The sequence below is a fragment of the Solea senegalensis genome, linkage group LG15 (genome assembly GCF_019176455.1).
Source record: "Solea senegalensis isolate Sse05_10M linkage group LG15, IFAPA_SoseM_1, whole genome shotgun sequence".
Lineage (NCBI taxonomy): Eukaryota > Metazoa > Chordata > Actinopteri > Pleuronectiformes > Soleidae > Solea > Solea senegalensis.
Window position 1 is genome coordinate 16,780,941 of NC_058035.1, and position 22,457 is coordinate 16,803,397.

The window sequence follows — 22,457 nt, forward strand, 5'->3', positions numbered from 1 at the left end:
TGAATGAAACAGGTTCATAGCCTTTTCATAGCTCAACAAAATATCAGAGAATTTGGACAACAAAAGGGCACTAGGTAATGACAAACAATGACAAGTTAAGACGGCATTAGTCACGGTAACATAGCATAAATATGTCCTTCATACATGATTCACTCTTCCTTATTGACAAAATCTGCACTCCACTTGTGAAAACACAAACATTTTTTTAATTTGTCTGTAAGACCAAAGCTGGTTTCTTGTCCTTACAACCAAATACACAACATGACCACATTTCATTTACACATTCACTCATTCACATTAAAAGATTCATCAGTGTAACAGTTGACTTAAAGATCATTTTTGTGGGTGTGTGCATGCAGTCAGGCTTGTGTGTGTGTGTGTGCGGAGAGTGTAATCACAATATTATTATTATTATTATTTTTTTTTTTTCACAGCTCGTCTGTCTCTGCATCAAAGGGCACGGCATCACTCTCAATGTGAATGCTGCCGGGTTCGCTGCTGCCCATCCAGCCAATAGGAGTGCGGTTGAAGGAAGGCCGACAGCCGACATCATGTTGGTACACCACTGCAGGTTCAGGCTCCTCTTTGACCGTCTCTCTGTCTGGCAGCTGGAATTTCATTAACTGGTTGGCCTTTTCAAACCCTCCGTAGGGCAGTGCACACCTGGGAAAGCAAGGTAAGAGGATTATTAAAGTCCCTCTTTGACATGTAGAACCTACAAGGTTAGGTGTGGGTGGAAGTACCTGTTGAAGGATTTGTACTTGGGCATATCCTTTCGATCTATGGGACCAGGCATTGATGTTTTCAGAGTGGCTAACAGGTTCTCATCACCCTTCATGGCCTTCTCCCATGGTGACAGGTATGTCTTCACATGAGCCTGCCTCTTAGTTGCATCTTTTCCACTTCCTGTGGAGGGAAAAATATATATTATAAGGATCATTTCATGTACGTAAAAAAAAAAAAATCCTTTTAGCTTGAGAGTTGAGTGAGGTAATCAGAATGGCTGTCTGTGCAATAAATTTGTCTTTAAAACCAGCACATTGCACAAATATTTCACCTCAAACCCAGCAAACTGTTGTTGACCTTTGACTTTTTGATAGTTCACAAATTAATACATTATCATCCTGCAGAATAACACTAATTCTGAACTGGATGGTGGAGAATCTCACAGTACTGTTGCAGTAAAATTGTTTGCAGATAAAATGTAGATGTTTTTTTTAATCAGTAAACATTTTTGGGTTCAAGTCCACTTTGTTACATTTAGACTGAGCTTGGCTAGCCATTTTCATAGTCTTTAAGATAACCCTAAGCTTTTTGGCCACTGGTGGTGGCTCATACTGTATAAGAGCTGTTGTCATATTACACAGCATTTGGGTTGGTATGTGTTTTAGTGCAGAGCATCCCATAAAACTTTGTCATTCAATAATCAATTAAGCTGACATATTGTGGAATCTGGAGACATCCTATTCTTCACCAGCAAACACCACCGACAACAGACATACTGCAAATCTAAATTGTGGCCTTAAGTGATTAAAATACAGTATGTGCTTATTTGAGGTTTTTCTCGGCACTTGGACATGAAAGAAAAATTCAACCAACCTGCTGACCCGTCACTAGCGCCTTCTCCTTTACCACCTTTCCCATGTTCGCCACCACTCAGTCCTCCAGCACCTCCTGCTCCACCTGCTCCACCTGCTCCTCCTGCACCTTTGCTTCCAGGCTTTGGTGGAGGCACAGGGGCACCTCCTCCAATGTGCATCCCTGTGTAATGCAGGTGTCCAGACTGCTTGCTAACAAGATGCCCACCAAGGTTTATCATTTCACCTCCCATCTGTCCACCCACAAACTTCTGGAAGTTGTCCTGAAAGACATGGGAACAAAATGACCAACCGTTATGCCACAAAATACATTTGTATCTGATGAGTTATCTTGTTTCAGCAGCTCCACTTTGCACGTGACAGGCATTACTAGTGTTTTTAATGATGTAACATCAAGGTGTGGACTCATCTTAACTGCTGTAGGTGCCCAGTGATGTTGGGCATTATGTTGGCATCCGTACCTTTTTGAATTTCAAGGTGGGGCTTCTATGAATCGGACCCAGCACATTCCATTGATGTCTTGAAAACATGTCATGTGTCTCAGACCGTTCCTCCAACATTCTTGCAGTCCTCATTCCTGTCATCAAGGATTACTTTTGCCATAAGCATTTGCTCTTGTTGTGCAACAGTGCTAAGTTAGATAGCACATGGTAAAGTAACATCCACATGAATGCCTAAGTAAAACCTCTCCCAAAGCACCTCCATCAGCTTTCTTTCTTTGCCAGAGAACATCCAGGTGCCACCAACATGATTCTTCTTTCAAGGTCACCTTCTCTTGGAGACTTTGACTGCTTCTATAGCTATGGAGCAATTTTTTGGCAAGAACTGAACACTGCGTACTGGGAGCAGGTGCTATTGTAACTAATTCTCTGTATTTTTAAAGTTGTGGTTGATCGGTGTATATTTTAAAGGATTTACCTCCATTTTCCGTCTGTTACTGTGTTTCTTTGTGGAGTTTGTGGGCGTGTTCACTAACCATTGAGTCACTGCTGAAGACGTCAGGGTTGTTCTCGTAGATAAACCTCTCCACTCTCTGCTTCCTCATCTTGAACATCTTGGAGCCTTTGTTCTTCATCAGCGAGAGCTCCTCCAGCATGATGTCTTTGGGAGTCCCAATTTTTTTCCCCAGGTCAAACTCGGAGGCCTCTGGCTCCATCTCATGCTCTAGGTAAAGGACATTCAATGATGATAATTATTCTTTTAAACATACTTCTTATAAAAAAAGTAATCATGCTTAGTATTATATTACACTCCTGGCATTTAGTTAATGTTCATTGGAAAAACATGTTAACTTGGAGTTACTCAATTTAAGTTAGTTAGATGTAGGGTTCATTTATTTTTTAAATTTTATTGTGCCATGTTTATTGCTTCTTTTGAGCTGCGGAAGTAAACCTGTTTATCCTGTAAGATTACTGCCCCAGTCACAGTAATCGTCACCAATCATCCATCAAAATCTCAATGCATACTGTGAAGGATCAGCCTTACCATCCTGAGTGATGTGTGATAAGTCAGTTATGATCCTGGCGAGCTTTTTCCTTTTGTTTACGGGGGCAAGTGTTCGCAGAGGCATGGCTGCAAGTCCAGGAAAAAATATGGTGTTATGAGTAACAGAGTAACACATGGGCTTACAAACATACAGACAGAACTGAGAATAATTACCAGAGGCATTAAAAACAAATAGTTTTATATGAAGCTTTCATATAACAGTATGCCCCCTCAAAGGAATAAACAGCCTTTTAGATTTCATCCAACTTTTCAAGGTTAGTCTTCACCGTCAACACCTGCAGCCATTGACAACCACTGAATGTGAATCCATGGGACCTAAATGTGACACACAAACAAGACAGCTTGGGCCCCGCTCATTTTTCAAGTTCGAGGGTGATGTCAGGGCCCTGAGATTCCCCACATTCCCCGGCGAAGCAGATGTCTCCCTCGAAGGAAACTTAAAACTTAATGCATGTTCAGTTTGGTTTGTGGTCACATGATCTGCAGTACAGCCAGAGTAAACAAACAGAAATGCGCTGTGCTTTAGATCGAGATTCAGTGTTCAGAGCGCTCTGGTGCTGTTGTACTGCAGTCAAAGTAAAGGTCTGCAGATCATAAAATAGCATTGAGCATCATTTATATCATCTTATCATATTTCCCCAATCTGCAGCCTGCATGAGAACCTGTTGGCGGGGACAGCGGGGAGTAATACTTTCCTCTGTGTCATCTGTCATGATAAGGATCACTGAGGGAGCATGCTAGCATTAGCATCTTTACATCATCTTATGTGACTATGTTGCATGTTTTTGCTCTACATGCACATTAACCTCCACAACTCTTGTTTCTTTAATTCATAGTCAACTCACAAAACATCACATCTACTGACTGTAACTCAACCCACTGCAGCTATTTATAAAATACATTTCTAGCCAAGACATTTTAGTGACATGTAATGGCGTCATTCAACTATCAAATGGACTTAACACAACACGTAAGGATGCAATTCACATATCTTCAGGTCTTCAAGTCTGTGTGTACTTTTGAACCCCTCTTCAAACACGCATGAAATCTGGAGTAGTTTTGGATTTTAACTAGGAAGGTTTTGGATGGCGTGTTATTTCCTTGAATAATTAGCTTAGGGACGTATCGCACTCAGATTTACCACCCCCACCACCTCATCACCATATAAAAACTCTGCAACGCCCACAGAGAGGGATGGTCAGCACATTCACCCATTCCTATGGTCATTTTAAGACACAAGAAAATCTAAAAGCAGCAAAGTGACTAACTGCGATATGTTGGTACAAATGGAAGCATTCTCATTAAAAGCAAAGATATGATCTGGTCTCCTGAGCTGTTATGGTCTCCTGTTGTTTAACCTGTAAAACCTGCAGAAATGTCACTGGAGAATATGTTGCATGTCTTTATTGCCTCTTTCCATTTTGCAGCAGCGACACTTCTAAATCTAAGCTGTTGGTTGTTGTTGCAGAACAAAGCACATTGATGGGATGCAGATCCACTCACCGATATTTAGTTGTAATCCTGGAAAGGAGGGATGACCTGTAAATACCAAATACACAAGAGGCTCAAATCTGGTGATCTCTGTCACAAGTTTACAAATCCCACAGTGCCTCTGACCCCACGTATGGCCGGACCCAGGTCCCGAGAAGTGCAAAACCCACCCTTCACTCAGATGGCAGATCTTCCAGGGGCTTGGGGGTGTGGGTGGAAGTGGTATTGGTGTCAAGACGGGAGGAGGCGGTGGTTGAGTTTAGGAGTATGAATACGAATGGGGGGTAGGAAAGTGCTGATGGAGATATTAAGGGAACAAAATCATTCTCACAGATGGCTCTGAAGCCTATATTTAGTAGCAAAGACCAAGGGGAACAGAACTTGGCTCTAAGATAACCTCAAAGGACTCGGGTGTGTCGGGTACACAGAGAGACTGGGTAGAGTATATACAAGTTCACAATGCAAGTTTAAGCTTGGTGTACAGTATGTGTGTATGGCAGTGCCATATCAGTTTCAGTGAGGGTCAGCCTCAATCCCACCCACTCTCTCTCTAACCTGACACTACATTGTCACATTTTCAGTTTCATATAACCAGACACGATAAACATGTGTGAGACAGAGTTATCAGACACTGCAACAATCTTTGCATGGCCTGTATTAACATAACTAGAGAGCAACCACGGGCAAATGGTATTTAAAGAGAGTGCCTGTTTTTACAGTACATCCTCTATATATTTCTGTTTGTTTTGAGCACAGTTTTTAATGTATGAAGATGAGGAAGGAAAATATTACCCTTAATTTCAACAAAAACACTGAAATCCAGGATAATCAGTTATAATTTGGAAGTACTAAAGCGATGTGCTCCCTGAGCACACTCGCTCACTTTTGAGATAGTTCACTCAAAACCACAAATGTGCACCTCATAGTGGCACCAAGGCAAAACGATTTGTCGACTTAGAACTATGAGCGTGGTAAAGGCAGGAGTTAACCTGGCTGATCCAAGCCATGCATTACATTCTGAGTTCATGTTGCTTCCCTCAGGGCACAGATGCAATCTACCAAGATACAGAACCTACTAGTTCAACTTGTCATTTATCCCAGCTGTTATTGGCCCGGTAAATGAGTCTCTGAACTCTGAATTGTGATTTGTTTTGTTTTTATTTACAAATAAAAACAAAACAAATCACAATTTGTTTGTCACTGCTGGCTGTGAGTCAAATGCCCGTCTCCTGGGATGATAATGATAGCTTGAACTCAAGGCACTGGAGTGGGCTTATTATGCAAAGGTCAAAAGTGAACTACTCTAGTCTTTATAAAATATATAAATAAAATGATGCACCAAGTATTAGAGTGACGTTGTTGGATCTCTTGTAGAGTATATCTGCAGATCTGTGTGTTTCATTATTTATTTTTTTAATATGAAAGAGTAAATCTTGCCCAGCAGGGGCTAACTTGTATTTGGCTTTGTTCCACCTTATTTTTAACACACATTTTCACACCTCTTCTTAAAGTAACAAGTCTTGACCCCTCAATAGTCTGTACATTTTGATTCTCCAAGCCTCTGAGAGATTTCTTTCATCTTCTGTATCATCAGTTTAATGCATTTTTCACATTTTAGTAAATAAAAGATGGGGTCTCATGAGGAAAAAAGCGAATCCACCTTTTGTTGGATCCTTGTTGGCTTTGAAGCAACATTCTTTGTTTTCCTTCAACGTCTTATAACTCACTCTACCTTCACATTTAGGGTTTTAGGTCGATTTATTTAGATTTTTATTCCACACGTTTTCACTCTCAATTTCTTATAAACAAATATTCTGTTTCTCAACTACTTTAAGTGCCAAGTATTCTTGAACTTGAAAAATCAAAACACATTTATAATAATGGGAAAGAAGTTGCCCTATTATCTAATTGTAGTCATATTATTGTAGAAAATGATGATCTTAAAGAAGCAGTTCTACATGGTGTTTTCATTCCATCTCAAAATAGAAATTGCCACAAGCTGAGAAGCCACTTTTATTTTTTGATATTTTTAAAGCAGTTAAATTAAGAACAAATTCTTAATTACAGTAGCAACTTGGCAATGTGTCATTTTCTCTATAATGAGTCTTCTGTTTGGATATAAACAGCCCTATATATAGGCACTGTGTGAGTGTGGAGGTTGAAAACAGAATGCCTTTCTGACTGCATCCCCGAGCAGGGAACAGGCTTAGGCAGTCACATGTATGTCTCGCTCTTAAGGGGCTCCAAAACATCTAACGCGGTATATGATGATATCCATAAATGTTAACTTCAGGATTACAGATAGAACATAATCATTTCCTTCAGTTTAGCAAAATAAAAGGAATTTAAACACAACTTTAAACTGATAAAATCTGACTTTCATGTCATTAAATTAACAATTTGGCAGAAAATGAAGATAAAATCATTGTACCAATTTGTAACAAAGTGTAAAATCACCTGATTGTATGAATTCTGTGTTTTTCATTAACACAGAATGAGCCTTATATGTTTATCAGGAGCCTGGTCAGCTGTACTGAGGCCATCATTTAATACCACCATGTTTTTACAATTTGCCCACCATGGACAAACTAGACATGTTTTGAGTGTTGATGCTTACTAAAGGCTACATAGGTTAATCAATAAATGTTACTAGGGCAAAGTGGGGATTAGGTAAATTGGACACTAAATTGACTGTAGGTGAGTGTGAGAGTGGGTATGTGACCCTGTGATGATCTAAACTGAGATTGGCACAGCGCCCCCGCGACCCTCATGTGGAGGATAAAGCGGTAGAAGATGGACGGAATCAGTGTGTTTGTGTCTCTCACAGACTTGATGGCCTACAGTGAATATGCCACTGATACTATGCTGTGCTAATGTCCTTTTAATGACCAAAAATAATAATAATTCCGCCTCCTGTGACTCAATGGATGAATAGTGGAAATTGAGAATCCCACAGTAATTTCTGAAATTATAGTTACACATTTCTCTGAATCCACCTCAACTCAAAAAGAATATTCAACAGTTATGTGATGTGGACGTTGTCTATAGTTTGAAAAAATCTCAGCTCCATTCCATGAAGGTCTGTCTTAAGATATTATCTTTCACTCCTTTCTATCCCTTCTCACATCTAGTGACACTGCATGGAACGTCTTGTATGCATGCCCTTACTTTCTGGTGTTGTTTTCTCGTATTACCTGTTGAAGTTATATGAGCTTGTTCGAATGCTCTAATCATCTAATCACAGTTTAATTTAAGTTTTGATTTTCTCTGTACATTACACCTGGAAATATAATATATCCAAATGGATTTATTATTTATTTATTTATTTAGTTAGTTATTTATTTATTGTACTTAAAGTTACTTGATAAATTAACCTTTTTTTCAGATGGGTAATTTGCATAAATCTGGAATTACTTATAACACATTTCTGAATCACCAGTGATGGAGATCTGTAATATATATGACATACATATATGATACATTGGTCATTTATTCATGTTTTATCATATTTTACTAATGGTAATTATATTCTTGTTGTAATTTAATTATTAAACATTTTTTAAAGCAGATTGGCAGTTTTATGCTTAGGAAAATTAATAGATTGGGCTTTGTATTTCGATTCTAATATATGTATAAAAAGGAGAAAGTTGCTAGAAAATAATATTTTCACATTTTTTCAAACACAAAAATGCCAATAAAATAGAAATAGCTAATACTGTGTGTATGTGTGTGTGTTTCTCATAAAACAGTCTGTAAAGCATTTAATTATTTAAAAAATAAATAAAACCAGTATACAGTTGCATTACTGAACTGCTTATTTATTCAAATTATCATTTAATACATGCATGTACTGTACAACGTGCAGTATCACACAATGGACAACAGGAGGCAGTGTAAAGTCAGATAAGTGTACAGCTTTCAAATCTAATTTTATTCTTCTAAAAATGTCGTCCCCTATCCAGTATAAATGTCTGCTCAGCAATAATAATAGACATGTTCACACTTCAATCCATCTACAGTCAGAAATATGCATCATATTTTACACCTCAGCATAGCTATATCTACAAACTAAATCTTTCATAATATGAAAATAAGAAGCTGTAAGACAAGTTATATTTCAAAAACGGTAAAAAAAAATCCACAACTGAAAACATATTCTTTACTTTTTTTTCTTACTTGTTTCCATAAACATATACCCAGTATGCCAAGGTATATATAACTGATAAATATGTTCATCCTTTATTTTTTCCATCATTAGTGGAAAGACTTCAGACAAACTTCAGTTTCATTCTTTCATCTATCTCTTCCATTAAACCTCGGATGCCGTCCTTTCTTGGCCATCATCCTTTAACTTCTTCTGGCTGTGGGATATCAAAACTGTGCATCATCAATCACAGGTCTCAGAATTACTACATCTGATTATGATTGTTGTTTCCCAGAAGTTGGATGTGATGGTAAATACCCTATCTAAGATCCCATTTATCACATTTAACCGATCATACCTATAACCCTCCTCCACAGGCACTGTCATTCCATGAACCATCTTACAATTGCTGATGCCATTCAGTTCATCAACTTTCCCCGACACCCCTTCACATTTAATCACAATTAAAACAAAATACACTGTTCTCCATCTGTGTTATTTGTTTAATAATAAAAGTGAAAGAATTTACATATATCTGCAAAGATCACACTGATATTAAAGAAACTCTGGTGTGCCTAAGTGGCATTTGAAATCCTTTGATATCCAGTGACAAGTGGTCATTCAGTGTCAGCATGAGAACTTGGTGAATGTGACCCATGCTAAAAAGATAGCATTTCTGTCTCGTTATAGTGAGCAGTGGTATTTGGCACAACCTCTCTAACATTTTGCAAAGAGTAAATCTTGTCTTCACATACAGTTCCACAGAGATCTGATACAATATCTTTAAAATGTCTTCTGTGCATAATATATACCCCAGAGACTGTTGTGGGCTTCTTCTTGATAACAGTACAGTTAGTGGATAGAGAACATATATTTTGCATGTCATTTAGTAGGACAATACTGAGTAATATACTGTATGTGAGAATGATACCACCCTTATCTACCTCCACATGTCCACATATGACCACATACTGTACATGTTCAATGGTTTAATCCAGTGATTGAAATTCAGATACTTCAAGTTTCAAAGAAAAATTCAGTACAGGCTCTGTTTAGATGGTGCTTCTGCTTAAATAGTAGAAATATCTCCAGTAGCCTTACACCAACCTCCCAGGACAGGCATATGGTGAACTAGACAGCACAGTGTGTTTGTAGCTAAATAAATGAGATAAGCAAAATGTTTGATATTTATGAATTATTACAATGAAGTTCAAGCACATTCAAAAACTTGACCAACTTACTTGTGCCTTTGCCTTTTGTTTAAAGCTGAATTTATAAGAATAAAATGTGTATATTAATTTAGTAATTTGTCATTTCATCAAGAATTTCCCAAAACCTAAGTTGATACCCTGAAATTATTTTTTTCTTTTTTTACAGCTACTGTGCCCACCCAAACTTTGACAATTTATCTAATTTTACAAAATGGAATCAATGGATATGTGCCAGGTTTGTTTGGCCCAAGGTGGAGAAAAGTCTGATCATTTAACCAATTACCAAAGTTGCTTTTTGGTTAACTTTTGGCAGTAATTGACAAAATCATGTCTGCTGCAAATTAGTAATGAATTACAATGTCCAAGGGTGATAGGGATTGACTGCTGCTCTTCACATTGCGCCTGGCCTCCAGACACAGGGCTGGACACCTGCCTTTGTGGCAACAAAATGTGGTTTGGGTGCCTGGATTGGCTTAGACTTGAGTGAAGGCAAAGAGGAAAAGATACTGAGCTCAGGAGCACTCTGAAACTGCTTGGCTGCTTGGAGCCCAGTGGTGTAGGATACTGGAGTGTAAGGAGTGGGGACTGCAGGTGGCACAGGGTTTGGAACAGAGGTGGCAGAGAATTGTGGGAGGCTAGGTAGTCCAGCTGATTTCAAGGGAGGTATGGCTGGGATTGGGCCAGTGTATGGACCTTGCGGTAAGAAAGGAATTTGGTTTTGAGCAAAAGGAGCAAGAGGTGGGGAAGTCATGCCAGAGTGAGCCAAACGTTCTCCAAGGGTTGTAGCTGAGCGAGGTGCAATGACTTTGGGAGCCAGCTTGGGAGCAGATATAGGTGTGGGTGTGGAGAATCGTTTGATCTCATAGACACGGGCTGTTTTGAGAGGGACTTGCTTTGGGGAGATTAATGAACTTCCAACCATTGTTGTTGAGTAATCACCCTGCTGCTGCCTCTGGGCCTGGTAAGAGGGCATTGCTGATATGTTTGCAACACTGCCCCCGTAATTGAACATGGCAGAGTTGAGCTGGTAGGGCTGCCTTCTCATGAAATCCAGAGCTTGGATTCCTTCTCTTTGTGTGCCTCCTCTACTCCCGCTATTTGGTTTGCTTTTATCCTTCTGAGGCCCTTTAGGGAGAGAAGGACCAAGGAGTGGGTTGTACCCAATTGGAGGAGGGGCACGGACATTTGGGGAGTATTTAAAATTGGAGGGAAGTGTAGGACTTAGCGAAGAGTCAAATGAGTGAGATGCATTGTGCAAGGTCACTTCCTGCCGGTAAGATGCCTCAGGTGGGGCATCTACTATATACATACCCATACGATTCTGCCTACGGGTAAAAAGCTCTGCCCCTTTACCCCCAGCTTGAAGAAACTGTGGAGCTTCTTGCATGACCCGAGGTTTGGGGGCCACTGGAGGAGGAACCTTTCCCATTCCAACCTCACCACTCCTGCCTTCCTCAGTTGCATCATAATTCGCCTCATTGGGTGGTTGGCCATATTTGTATCGAGTGGACCGGTCATCCAGGTTCTGCACCATAGACAATAGGTCTGGATTTGGGGAGTTCTTTTTGACTTCTGGAACAGTGAACAAAGGTCTGACTTTACCACTACGCCGCCGAGAATCAAGTAATATTCCTGAGCGACCTGATGGACCAGGCACGGGGGTTGGAGCTACAGCTTCTGGTGAGGTTACCCCTGATACTTGAGCTACTGATGGCATGGGATACTGAGGTGGAGGTGGCTGAGCAACTGGCACTTGGAGTGGATGCATTGCAGCAATTGGTTCAGCTGAACTTGGAATTTGAGATACAGGAGGAACAGGGGCTTGATACAATCCTACTTGTGGTTCTTGTGGTATTGAATGCCTAAATCCTGGGGGCATAGTTGCAAATGGAGCCTGATGAACAGTAGTTATAGATGGTGCTGCCTGCATTGTCTCTACAGATGTAGATATGGCTGGAGGATGGAAAGTGACTTGAGCCTCTGGTGGCTGAGGCAAGGGACCTTGAGGTACAGAGAATTGTGGGGAGATCATTGATAAAGGACTGGAGGGTAGTTGTGATGTCATGGATGTAGCATTAATGGCCAGTTCAGAAGCAGTGGAGAATGGTGGGCACACAGCTGCTGAGGTTGGACGCTGGCTTGTCTTTGTGACTGATGGTCGGAAAGTTACAGGGGCAGTCGCAGCTCGGATACTGATGAAGCCAGGAGTGAAAGGACGTGCTGTTCTGTTGAGAACATTACTGGCAGGTAGTTCTGGTTGTGGTGTTTCAGCTGGTGGTGAGGGAGTGGCCAAAATAGTCACTGCAGCAGTGGCGGGTTTGGGTGTCACAGGTAGAGATGACATCACCATGCTCGTTGTAACTGTAGAGAATGCTACGTCGCCATTAGATGCCCCAAGGGCACCAACAGAAACTTGACCAGGAGACTGGAAAAATTCTCGCTGTATGGTTGTAGGCCCAGTTGGCATCATGTGCTGAGGCTGGAGGTCTGATTGCATCTGTGGTTGTATCTCTGGATGCAAGATCTGAGCCCGTTCTTGAACTTGTGAAGTAGTCTGAGCTTGTGCAGCCTTCATCTTCTTTGCATGCTCAGCTGCTCTCCTTCTCTGTTGCTCAAACAGTTGAGCACCCTTGCCTGTTGTATCACTCAACCCTGGACTTGGAGCATCCTCTGCCCCATCCCCACGACCTTCAGTGCCTGCAGTTGCCCTCTTCTCCAACATATCCAAGTAATCACTATCCCAAGTTGGGTCAGGAACTGACGAGAAGCCATCTTCATCAAACTCTGACTCACTGCCGGGTAATAACCCATCTTCCTCTTGTGAGTCTCTACATCTGTCCTCATCCACACTACCAAAGCTGGTGAGGGTATACTTCTTGGAGCGCTGCCGTCTCTTTTTGAACATCAGCACACCCTTGGAGTGAGGGTTAGGAGCATCAGTCAGCAGGGATGCAATTGTTCGACACTTGCTTTTGGCTTCCTTTACATTTTTATCTTGTTGTGTATCTCCTCGGTTCAGTTCTGCAGGGTATGAAAGTCATTGGTTAAGTTACATAGTAGTATTACATAAAGCCAGAGTCTGAATCCACAGATTTTACCTTCAAACCAAGAATTGACTCATGTGTGAGCATGTGAGTGTGTCCTGACTACCATGATTTGAACAGGCATTTACTGTATATTTAATGCTTCCAGGAAAATTCTTCAACTTCTCATATTATCATGGGTGAGGGATGTATTTGCACATTATTAGCCTTATGTACTTCACATCTAACTGAAAAAAAAATATTTGCATGCTAGTTGAAATTTACTTGTTGTAGGTTATTGGAAAGAGAACTTAAAATGGCAGTGATAACATATCCTTTAACATGTTATGGTATGAAGCAGATTATCATAGATAAATTCAGTTCACAAAAATGTACTTCCATGTGAAAAGAGTTCTAAATTTGTCCATGACAGGGTTCCTAAGTAGAACATAATGTGTGAGGGATTAATGAAAGAAAATGTAAGCTCTGAAAGCATGCCTGTCAACTTCAAATAACCCAGCTCAATTGACTGACAGAGCTGAATAACATGTATGTAACAGTATACTCGATCAGTGTGATACTATTGTTGTAATGTAGTGAGCAGTAGTCACAAATGATTGAATTACGTGGCTAATATGGTAAACCCAGGAAATATTAGCTTCCCTTTAATTCCGATGTCTGATTCTATGCAATGGCTCTTTTTTACATCTCTGACCTACCACGTTGTCTTCCAGCTCAGTTGAAGCACATTTCTATGTTGGTGCATGTTACAGAAACATACCACATTCGTCCTTATGATGACAGACAATTATTTTTCTATTGAATGCTACAAAACTAATCGTACAATTCTTTATACGCACTTGATTAAATGAATAGCAAAACAAAAAAGAGCAACAGAATAGTTGGAGAGAGCAGAGAGGGAGAAAAGGTTAGGGAAAATGAGAGTATCTCTGCTTTGCTATTTGATACCTAAAAGCAGCTGTAGATGTTTTTCAATGCTCCCAGATTGATGGCTGGGGTTTTTAAACATGCAACTGAAGGTAAATATAGTAAACTATACAGACCATATTCAACAGTCTTAGCTCAAGCTGACACCATCTCACACTGGACTACCTAAGGAAATGTATACGTGTGGTAGTTAGTTAGTTCAAGTTGATCTTGAGAAACAAGTGGCTTGTATTATTGTATTATATGTATTATTAAATAAATAAATGTTTATGATCCAAAATACCTTAAATACATACTGTTATATTTGTATATGTGCAATTCAGATTCATAGTTTAATACCTGAACAAGCCATTAAGGGTGGGGCTCCCTAACGAAACAGAGATTTGCCAAATTGAAAGAGGAAAAAACTACAGTGATCTGATTTTTACTTCTGTTCTGTGTTTCTGTGTGGCAAAGCAAACATTATTTATAGATATAATTAAATATGCACATAAAGCAAGGATAACTATCAAATAAACTTAGTGCCATGAAATGTATTATCATTGTGTGTGTGTGTGTGTGTATATAATTATGGCAAAGGTTTGTGACTCTTGTGACTCTTGCGACTGAACTTGAACTTACTGGCTTGCTTGGCCTTTTCCATGTAGGTTGTTGTAAGCTCCTCGTCAATAGGTTTGTTTACAGGACCCACCATGGGCACAAGCTGGTTGCGGGAGCCCAGCATCAGTGCCTCCTTTGCCCTCTCAGGGGAAACCAGAGGCACGTTGGCTGGTTCCAGAAAGCCACTGTCCTCCTCTTGCCCTCCATCCCGCGGTCCCTGGTCATCTGCTGAGGAGATAATGGAGGAGGTCTCAGTGGATGTCTGGGAGGACCACGTTCCTGGAACAGGAGGCTGATAAATCACTTCCCTCCTTGCCACCCCTGGTAGCCCTCCTCCTTCATTTCCATCTCCCCCTCGTTTATCCAACAAAGGAGGGTAGACGTGTGCATCTGGAGCGCTGTCATAGCCGCTCATCTCGGATGTCTCCCCGCCCTCAGGAGAGGCCCGTCCTGTCGGTTTCCCTGGGGTGGAGTTACTGGGACTGCGGCGTTTCTGTCGGCGCTGCCTCTCATAGCCTGCCACATCTGCATCACTGTCAGTCTCACCATAGTAGGCCTCACTGCCAGGTGGAGATGTCAAACCACTGGTCAGGGAAGAGCGGCTACAATGGACCTCCCGGACAGGTGCATGATGGGGTTGGTTGGGTGACATGGCACGCAAAGCAGCACGGTACTCTTTGTCTATACGGGGAGATGGAGCGCGGGTCACAAGCACCACAGACTGAAAACCTACAGGTGCTCTGCAAACAGACAAATAAATAGAGGGTCATCAAAATGATGGGGCTGAATGGGGATATTAGGTCTGTGATGAAATTAGTTTTTCTGGATGGGACAGCATTAATGAATGAGTGTAATTATTTTGTTACCTTTTGACCCGGATGTGTAATATTCCAGTTGAGCCATCAATTAGGTTCATAGCCTGGGCATGGGACAGTGTTTCACATGGCTGTTCATTGATGAACAACAGCTCGTCACCCTCCTGCAGCCCAGCTCTGCATGCCTTGCTGCGTTTACGCACCTGAATAAAGCAAAGGAAGGCAACATTTTGCACAGCAACAAAAATACTGAATACATTGAATTTGTTGATTCGAACAACTGTCAAGTTCTTGAAGACTTTTAAATTTCATATCATGACTCAAGGCTTTGAAGAATTTGCACATCATACTGAAAATACGTTTTCATTCATGAGCCCTGATGCTGCTGTATTTACATGTGCAGAGATTTTATAATTTTTCCCATTTTAAGAGTTGGATATTCATTACTTGCAAGTCTTGCAAGTCAGATCTAATTGGATAAGTCTATTATGTCAGGTATCAGAGCTACACCAAGTTCAAGTCTGAAGTGTACTGGACTGATAATGCTTGATATGCTTGAGAACTGCATGTTTGGCTGCCGTTTCTGCTGCTAGGATTTAAAAAAAATTAACTGAGCCTTGTGATTATGACTGGCGGAGCAGATTGTATCCTGACAGCTTGATCTTGCTGCGGACGTATGCCACATATTGCGTAAGTGGGGCACTCATGCACACTTTAGCAGAAGAATGTCAGCCAGCAGCCATCTTCATTTGGTGCTTTGCTATTTTGTGCCAGAGTTCTGTCAGGACCATGGTGTTGTGCCTGCACCCAGATTCCCCTAAGGTCTGTGTTAGTCATGTCAACATGTCCTGTAAAAAATTCAAAGCAGCTCTTGGAAAGTTTAAAACAAAGACTGCATTGTTAATTGCACTCTAAGATGACATTTGGCCATGGATAGACTCAATATTGTATGTTAGATTTCAGAGATATGGAATTATTCCTTAGCATTAGCCTAATTACATTAATGTCCAGCTATTCCGATAGGCCTGTAATGATGTCCCATCTCCCCATTAAGCTAAGCCTTTCAAAGTGGCCTTTGCATGCATATCAGCTCTTCATTCAGTCAGTCGCCTTGTGGTTACAAGCCATGACTGTAATAATACCCTTACATGCTTGCATGTACACATACACAGACACAGAAATACACATAAACTTGTATAAATAAACACACACAGGGACTGACACACTGGCTCTTTCTGTGAAGTGGTGCTGTGCTCCGCCTGTTATGGACAATATAGTGTGCGACCTGACACGATTATGCCTTTCTGCTATGAGGGGTGAAGGAGCACGCCATTTTGGATTGTCAGACAGAAACAGCTGTGCACCACCGTCAAGGTGATTTGGTGTCCTGTGGCTCGCTTGTGTACATACCACTGCATTCCAAGTCCACTAAATGTAGCGTTAACATTTTCAACACAAGTATTGTGATGGTGATTGTCTCACAGGATGATGGATAGCACATTTTTGATTTTTAATGAATAAAACACAATTTGCAAATCAAGATTCACCGTTGTCCAGGATTCTAAGCAAAAATATCTATTGGTGTTTGATCCATTGCACATATCCTTGTGTTGGACATCTATTACAAACTCTGTCTAGTAAAAAAAAAACATTAAGATTTAAGCAGTTAAGGACATAGTGGGAAGGAGGCAGTAAGGCAACATCAGAGATGGCGTAAAAACAAGCGAGGAAAAGAAAAAAGAAAATATTTATTCTGAAAAAGAGAAACTATCAGCACTGATTAAATTGACTTGTCATTTATTCTCAGCTGTAAGCTGAACATGAATAGTATGAACTACATGTAAAAAAGATATCTACTTCTCTAAGCAGCAACTGATTATAGTGTCCAGGCAAAAATAGTGAATGAGGTTCATTTTTGAGTGGGGAGCTGAAACGCACACCTCTGCTGACCCCGTGACCTGCAGCTTCTCAACCAAATATAGCTACCTTGAAAAGGTCTGCCCAGTCAACTATTACTGCAAGTGTGTGTGTGTATGCATATGCATGTGTGCACAATGTTTGCCACTGTGCTCTTTTTGTATTTCCTTACAATGAATTCAAGGAAATTAGCATATAAACCTGCAACGCTCACAAACATGCAAAAGTCACACCAGATTCACCCAGTGATGTGTGTGTCTCCAAATAAATCTCAGATAATCTGTCACCTTAAACATGACTGAGCATGGCTGTAGTTATCTGAGATTCTAACAGAGGTGATGATACAGTGAAAACATTCTAGTTCAGTAGCACAAATCAGATCACTGGCATAGGGTGAATAGTGTGAAGTGTCCGCTTGAGCCCTTTGCAATATAGACACCTACAGTGTACACATTTAACTGGTGAAAGTATCAAGCATCACAAAGTCATTTGACTGGGCACATTTCCTGTCGCTCTACTTCCTATAAGTTTTAGCTTTATCCGCTTTAATTGGATAAGCAGCAATAATTAGCAGAAATGCAGCAGGGTTGCTCCACATTCCAAGCTCAAGCCTAAAGTTTAAAGTTCACCCAGTCAATCATCAACGTGCTTCTGCATAAAGACTGTTCTCAAACAAGATGATGACTCATATTCAGGCCCGGGACCAACCAGCATGGCAGCCAATATTCCATTTCAACTGCGTTCACAGCTTCTTCAATCTCTACTTATATCTCAGCTGATGTTTCACTTCTCTTGAATCGTCCACTTTCCAGATTTTTACCATGATTTGACAGCTCCTCAGTGACTTGTCTTACCTTAGCCACCTGGAGCGGTTTCTGATGTTCCACTCCTCCCTGGAGACGAAACCCCCATGGTGCTCCACCAGATAATGAAATTATCACTTCCTCTGCAACCATTGTCCTTCAGTCTTTTGTTGTTTTTGTCTTTTTGTCTTTTCTTCTCCTTCTTGCTTATGTTCCGTTCCTATTTCTTGTTTTATATTTCTCTATGGGGGCCCTTTAGTGCTTTGGCCCCATGGTTAGCGGTCAGGGCCCCCTTACTGAGCTCTGACCTGCTCTTTGCCTGCCACACTGTCCGGGTGCTGACTTCTTTCTCCGAGTCCAGCTCCAAGGCCAACGCTCACACCTGAACACACCCACATGCGCGCACACACACACACGTCTGTGCACCCACCCATGCCAAGAGTGGGCCAACTATCACAGCCAAGGGGAGAGAGGGGGAGAAGGAGGGAGAAATATGATGGCACAGGGTCTGTGTCTGCTTACACTGAGGAATGTCTGCCTCAAATGAGCGAGGGGAGGGTCCAACCAAACACTTGTCCTGTCACTCAGACCTATGCCACTGGGCTGCTGATAGCTCCTCCAAAAATAGGACACCACCACCATCACTGCTTTGCCTGCTCTTCTGCAGACCAAGGGAAGTTAACATTCAGATCACCCAAGTATATTTGTTCATATGTGGTTTCACACTGGTGTCATTAGTGACCTTTAGTAGGGTCACAACCACACCTTCAAGGCTGGGACTGCAGTCTAGATCAAATATCTTCTGATGTACATGACGTCGTAGACAATGAGTTGACTGTTTTTTTTTTGTGTTGGTGATTCTTCAACTGTTGAGGCTTCTGAATGTCATGCCAGCTCCTATGGACTTGGAGACATACTTGGCTGTCTTCATAGAGCTTTAAGAATGAATGATTAAGCAAGCTCTGGGCGGACAGTTACAGTTTAATGGCAACCTCGGAAGGGACCCGTACTTGATTGTGTAGGAATGGAACGATAAAAAAACATAGAAAGCAACACCTTCAATACAATTTAAAGACATTTTCCATAATGATCTCTGCATTTTTCTTTAAAAATGCACTGACATGTTGAAAAATGCCCCATCTCACAATGTTACAGGAAGTGAAAAAACCCATCTTCCTATATCCAGTCCCTCAATTGCATCTGGTCCAAAATCCAATGGCCTATTCCTTAAGCCATGCTGTACCTTTCCATCAAGTTTTTAGTTTCAGGCTGTAGGTTCAGTAATCCTTTTCCTAATCCTGCTGACAAACAGACAAACTAACTATAAAAACTTGATACCTAACCAACTTTGCATACATGATCATCTCTCTTTATAGGCAGATACACTTACATTTACCTTTTTGGAAGCTGCCATAGTCATACTGTCCATAATTATGCTAACATTCAGACAAACTGTGTGCAGGCAGATGTCCACCATCTTCTTTTAGCATGTAGCAAGATTAGTTGTATTGAATTAGTCCATACTTTTGCATGAGTTTGTCCAAGCCTAACGATTGCTCTAGATGAAAGGACAGTCATTAAGTCATTATCCACCCTCTCTGAACCGTGGATGTCTTTACCTAATTCCATCCCAAGAGCCATGCTCCTGTCATGGCTCAAAATTGCACACAGTGAATGTATATGAATGTATATCAACACTCAATTTAATAGATTTTGAAACCATTTTTAGGCACATTTAAACTCCAAAGTGTTAACCTTTCTCTCTTCTGGAGTGAAACATCACTGCTGGAATGTAACACTAATTTGCCACTGACCAAGTGCACTCATTATGTAAGACATAAGTCAGAAAGCTTAAAGCTGGCTCTTTAAAATCACTGAAAAATAAATGAAGCATAAAACTATCTCAGTGCACTTTGGCTCAATTTTCAGTATTTTCCGTTGAATGTGTTGATAGAGGCTGTATGATCCCCTTGCTGTTATCAATGCTGCAGGAGGTTACCAATGATAGCCACTCACTTTGGCAGCTTTGCTCTGCAGCTGTCTCCACATCTCAGGATAGTAACCAAGACAAGTCTTGGGTCAGACACTGAGAAAAAAAACATGACTCCCTCTCTTCCTGGAGACGGTGTTAGATCTAACGGAACGACATATTAAGAAAATGCTCAACCGCACACATGACACTGATCCACCTTGTGTCAAGTTTGCAGTCACACAGGGAGAGTGAGTTAATGGCTTCATGTCATTTAACTGGTCGTTGCAGATCAGTTGTGCCAACTCCTCCCTCTAGTGGTGAAAAATATGCAGGTTGTTTGACCTGTGGAGTTGTTTCTTTAGAATACGCAGCTCAGTAGTTACAGGAATTATTTTTTTGTGGTTAAAAATAGGTAACATGAGATATGACAAATTGTGTGTTGAATGTTCCTCACACTCCACACTCAACCATGTTTCAAGTCCTGCCACTTGTTTTATATTTACTTTTGTTTTATTGCTTTCAATTTGTAGTATCATTTTTCCTTTAAGATCAATGATGTTAAAATTGTAAACTATCAGTGTAGCTATTTTATTTATTCTGATTTTAATCCAGGTGTCCATTGTGACATCAGGCCAGATGGAAACTAGTGCCTTTATTTAACCCTTTATTTATGTATGCACCATGGCTTTCAATTTAGGGTTAAATGAAGACACTGATCACATTCCTTTCTTGTGGCTTGATTAGTTTTATTTTGGGGGGCTTAGCATGAATACATTTAATCTAATTAATTGTTTAATTTCAAATTAAACTATATCAGTGTGGCTTTTATCCAGGTACTCTTGCTACCTCCCACAGTCCAAAGACATGCAGAGTGGGATTAGGCTCGTTGGAGACTCTAAATTGTCTGTAAACTCTGTGATAGAATTGTGACCTCTCACCCCAAATCACCTGGGATTGGCTCCAAAATCTAACGCTGAGATGTGAAAATACCCCATGGTTTAAGTCAAATTCTTCAATCTGTAAAACAGTGAGAAATCTAAGAAGGGAAAAACAACAAATCTGATACATGGAAACAATCACACTGTGCCCTTTGCTGTCACTGACTGTTTCCCTGTCAAACTGGACAGAGACGCTGCGCTGCAGAGAGCTGTGGCTTCTGTAGGACTGTGTGAAGTCAGCATGAGGTCTGCTAAGTCACTCTGTCCAGGAGAGTATTGGCTGTCATTCAAGACAAGTAAAAAGGTCAAAATCCATACTCAGAAGCATGGCGTGAAACACTTTAATGACTTTTCTGGTGGCCAGTTCACCTTCCCAGGAAGGCTTTGACAGACAGGACTGTAGAGAAGCAGCAGGTACAGACCAAGTGCCCTTTAACTGAGGCATCCGTCACCGTGCCAACGCGGCCAACATCGCCAAACAACCACTGCCAGCTCTGCCTCCGTACAAGGAAACATGATATAAACTGAGCTTTTAGAAAATGCTGCAAACAGTGCATGATTAAAACATGTAGAGACAAAGATTTGTGGAATTTATGTGAGAGCAGTTTCTAAGCTGGAATATAATTGTGGGTGACTGAATGAAAAAATAAACCTTGCAACATACGCACTATATCTTGTGTGATTTTGCATCGAGAAAATCAGTATTTGCAGTAAGAGAACATTTTGTGTGACCTTTTGAGCATCTCACATTTTTAAAATGTCAAGTTAAAAAGTTGTTTTTCTCCATTCATGAAGATAAATAATTCTGACATATTTCATTATATAGTTTCAAAGTGCTAGCGTTTTTCTCCTAACATCCATCATTTTAAATATGATGTAATCTCATTTAGTTGAGGCTTGCATTTGATTTCTTATTTTGATTCAATATTAATGTATGGTTCCCTCCCTGTTTCATAATATGTGTAGGTCGACATTTATGATTTCCACAAAGACATCAAGTCTGATGTCTTTACTCTGTATGAAAATTGTGCATTTATACAAAGCTATTTTTCTAACTTTACTACTTGAATTTTTCCTTCATCCTAACAGACTTGTGTTCTCTGCCACCTGCTTGTGTCCCACTCGTCCAATGAACGTCTGACCCCAGTTTGTGACAGACTGTGCTGCATGTCTCCCAGGACTCCCGCTGTCCCGGTAGATGAGTCTTGTGTCATCTTCCTCGCGACAGAGAGGTGACATCGTGCCAGGTGGCCCCTGGTAACCTCTGAGTGCTGTCACTGGTGAGTCACACACACACACACACACATGCAAACAAACAATGGTGCAGACCATCTGGATGAAAATAATGGCTGCAATCATGTTTGCTTTGCTGCTTTTTGTTCTTGTGTGCTGTGTCAAAACATGATCCTTCCTGTTTAATCAGTGTTTAATTCACAGTATTCAAGAGTATGACAAATAATTCCACTCCAAAAGTGAATGTCTTCTTTCCGG

The 22,457-nt window shown here is 40.8% G+C and overlaps 2 protein-coding genes across 3 annotated transcripts; both read right to left on the reverse strand.

Moving 5' to 3' along the window:
* Positions 1–183: 183 nt before the first annotated feature.
* Positions 184–4,846, reverse strand: myoz1a (myozenin 1a). 2 transcript variants are annotated; one of them, XM_044045224.1, is made up of 7 exons: positions 4,766–4,846; positions 4,608–4,643; positions 3,084–3,170; positions 2,575–2,762; positions 1,600–1,861; positions 744–906; positions 184–663 (listed from the first exon to the last, which is right to left on the reverse strand). In XM_044045224.1, the coding sequence occupies exons 3-7, from the start codon at positions 3,166–3,168 to the stop codon at positions 429–431; spliced, it is 933 nt and encodes a 310-aa protein (XP_043901159.1). In that variant the 5' UTR covers positions 3,169–3,170; positions 4,608–4,643; positions 4,766–4,846; the 3' UTR covers positions 184–428. The 2 variants fall into 2 exon arrangements, with proteins under 2 accessions (XP_043901159.1, XP_043901157.1); XM_044045222.1 differs by having other exon boundaries at positions 4,608–4,844.
* A 3,643-nt stretch (positions 4,847–8,489) lies between these two features.
* On the reverse strand, positions 8,490–18,463 carry synpo2la (synaptopodin 2-like a). The gene is made up of 4 exons (XM_044046597.1): positions 18,108–18,463; positions 15,388–15,539; positions 14,543–15,261; positions 8,490–12,971 (listed from the first exon to the last, which is right to left on the reverse strand). Exons 1-4 carry the CDS (start codon positions 18,207–18,209, stop codon positions 10,342–10,344), a joined length of 3,603 nt encoding a protein of 1,200 aa, XP_043902532.1. The 5' UTR covers positions 18,210–18,463; the 3' UTR covers positions 8,490–10,341.
* Between the last annotated feature and the right edge of the window lie 3,994 nt (positions 18,464–22,457).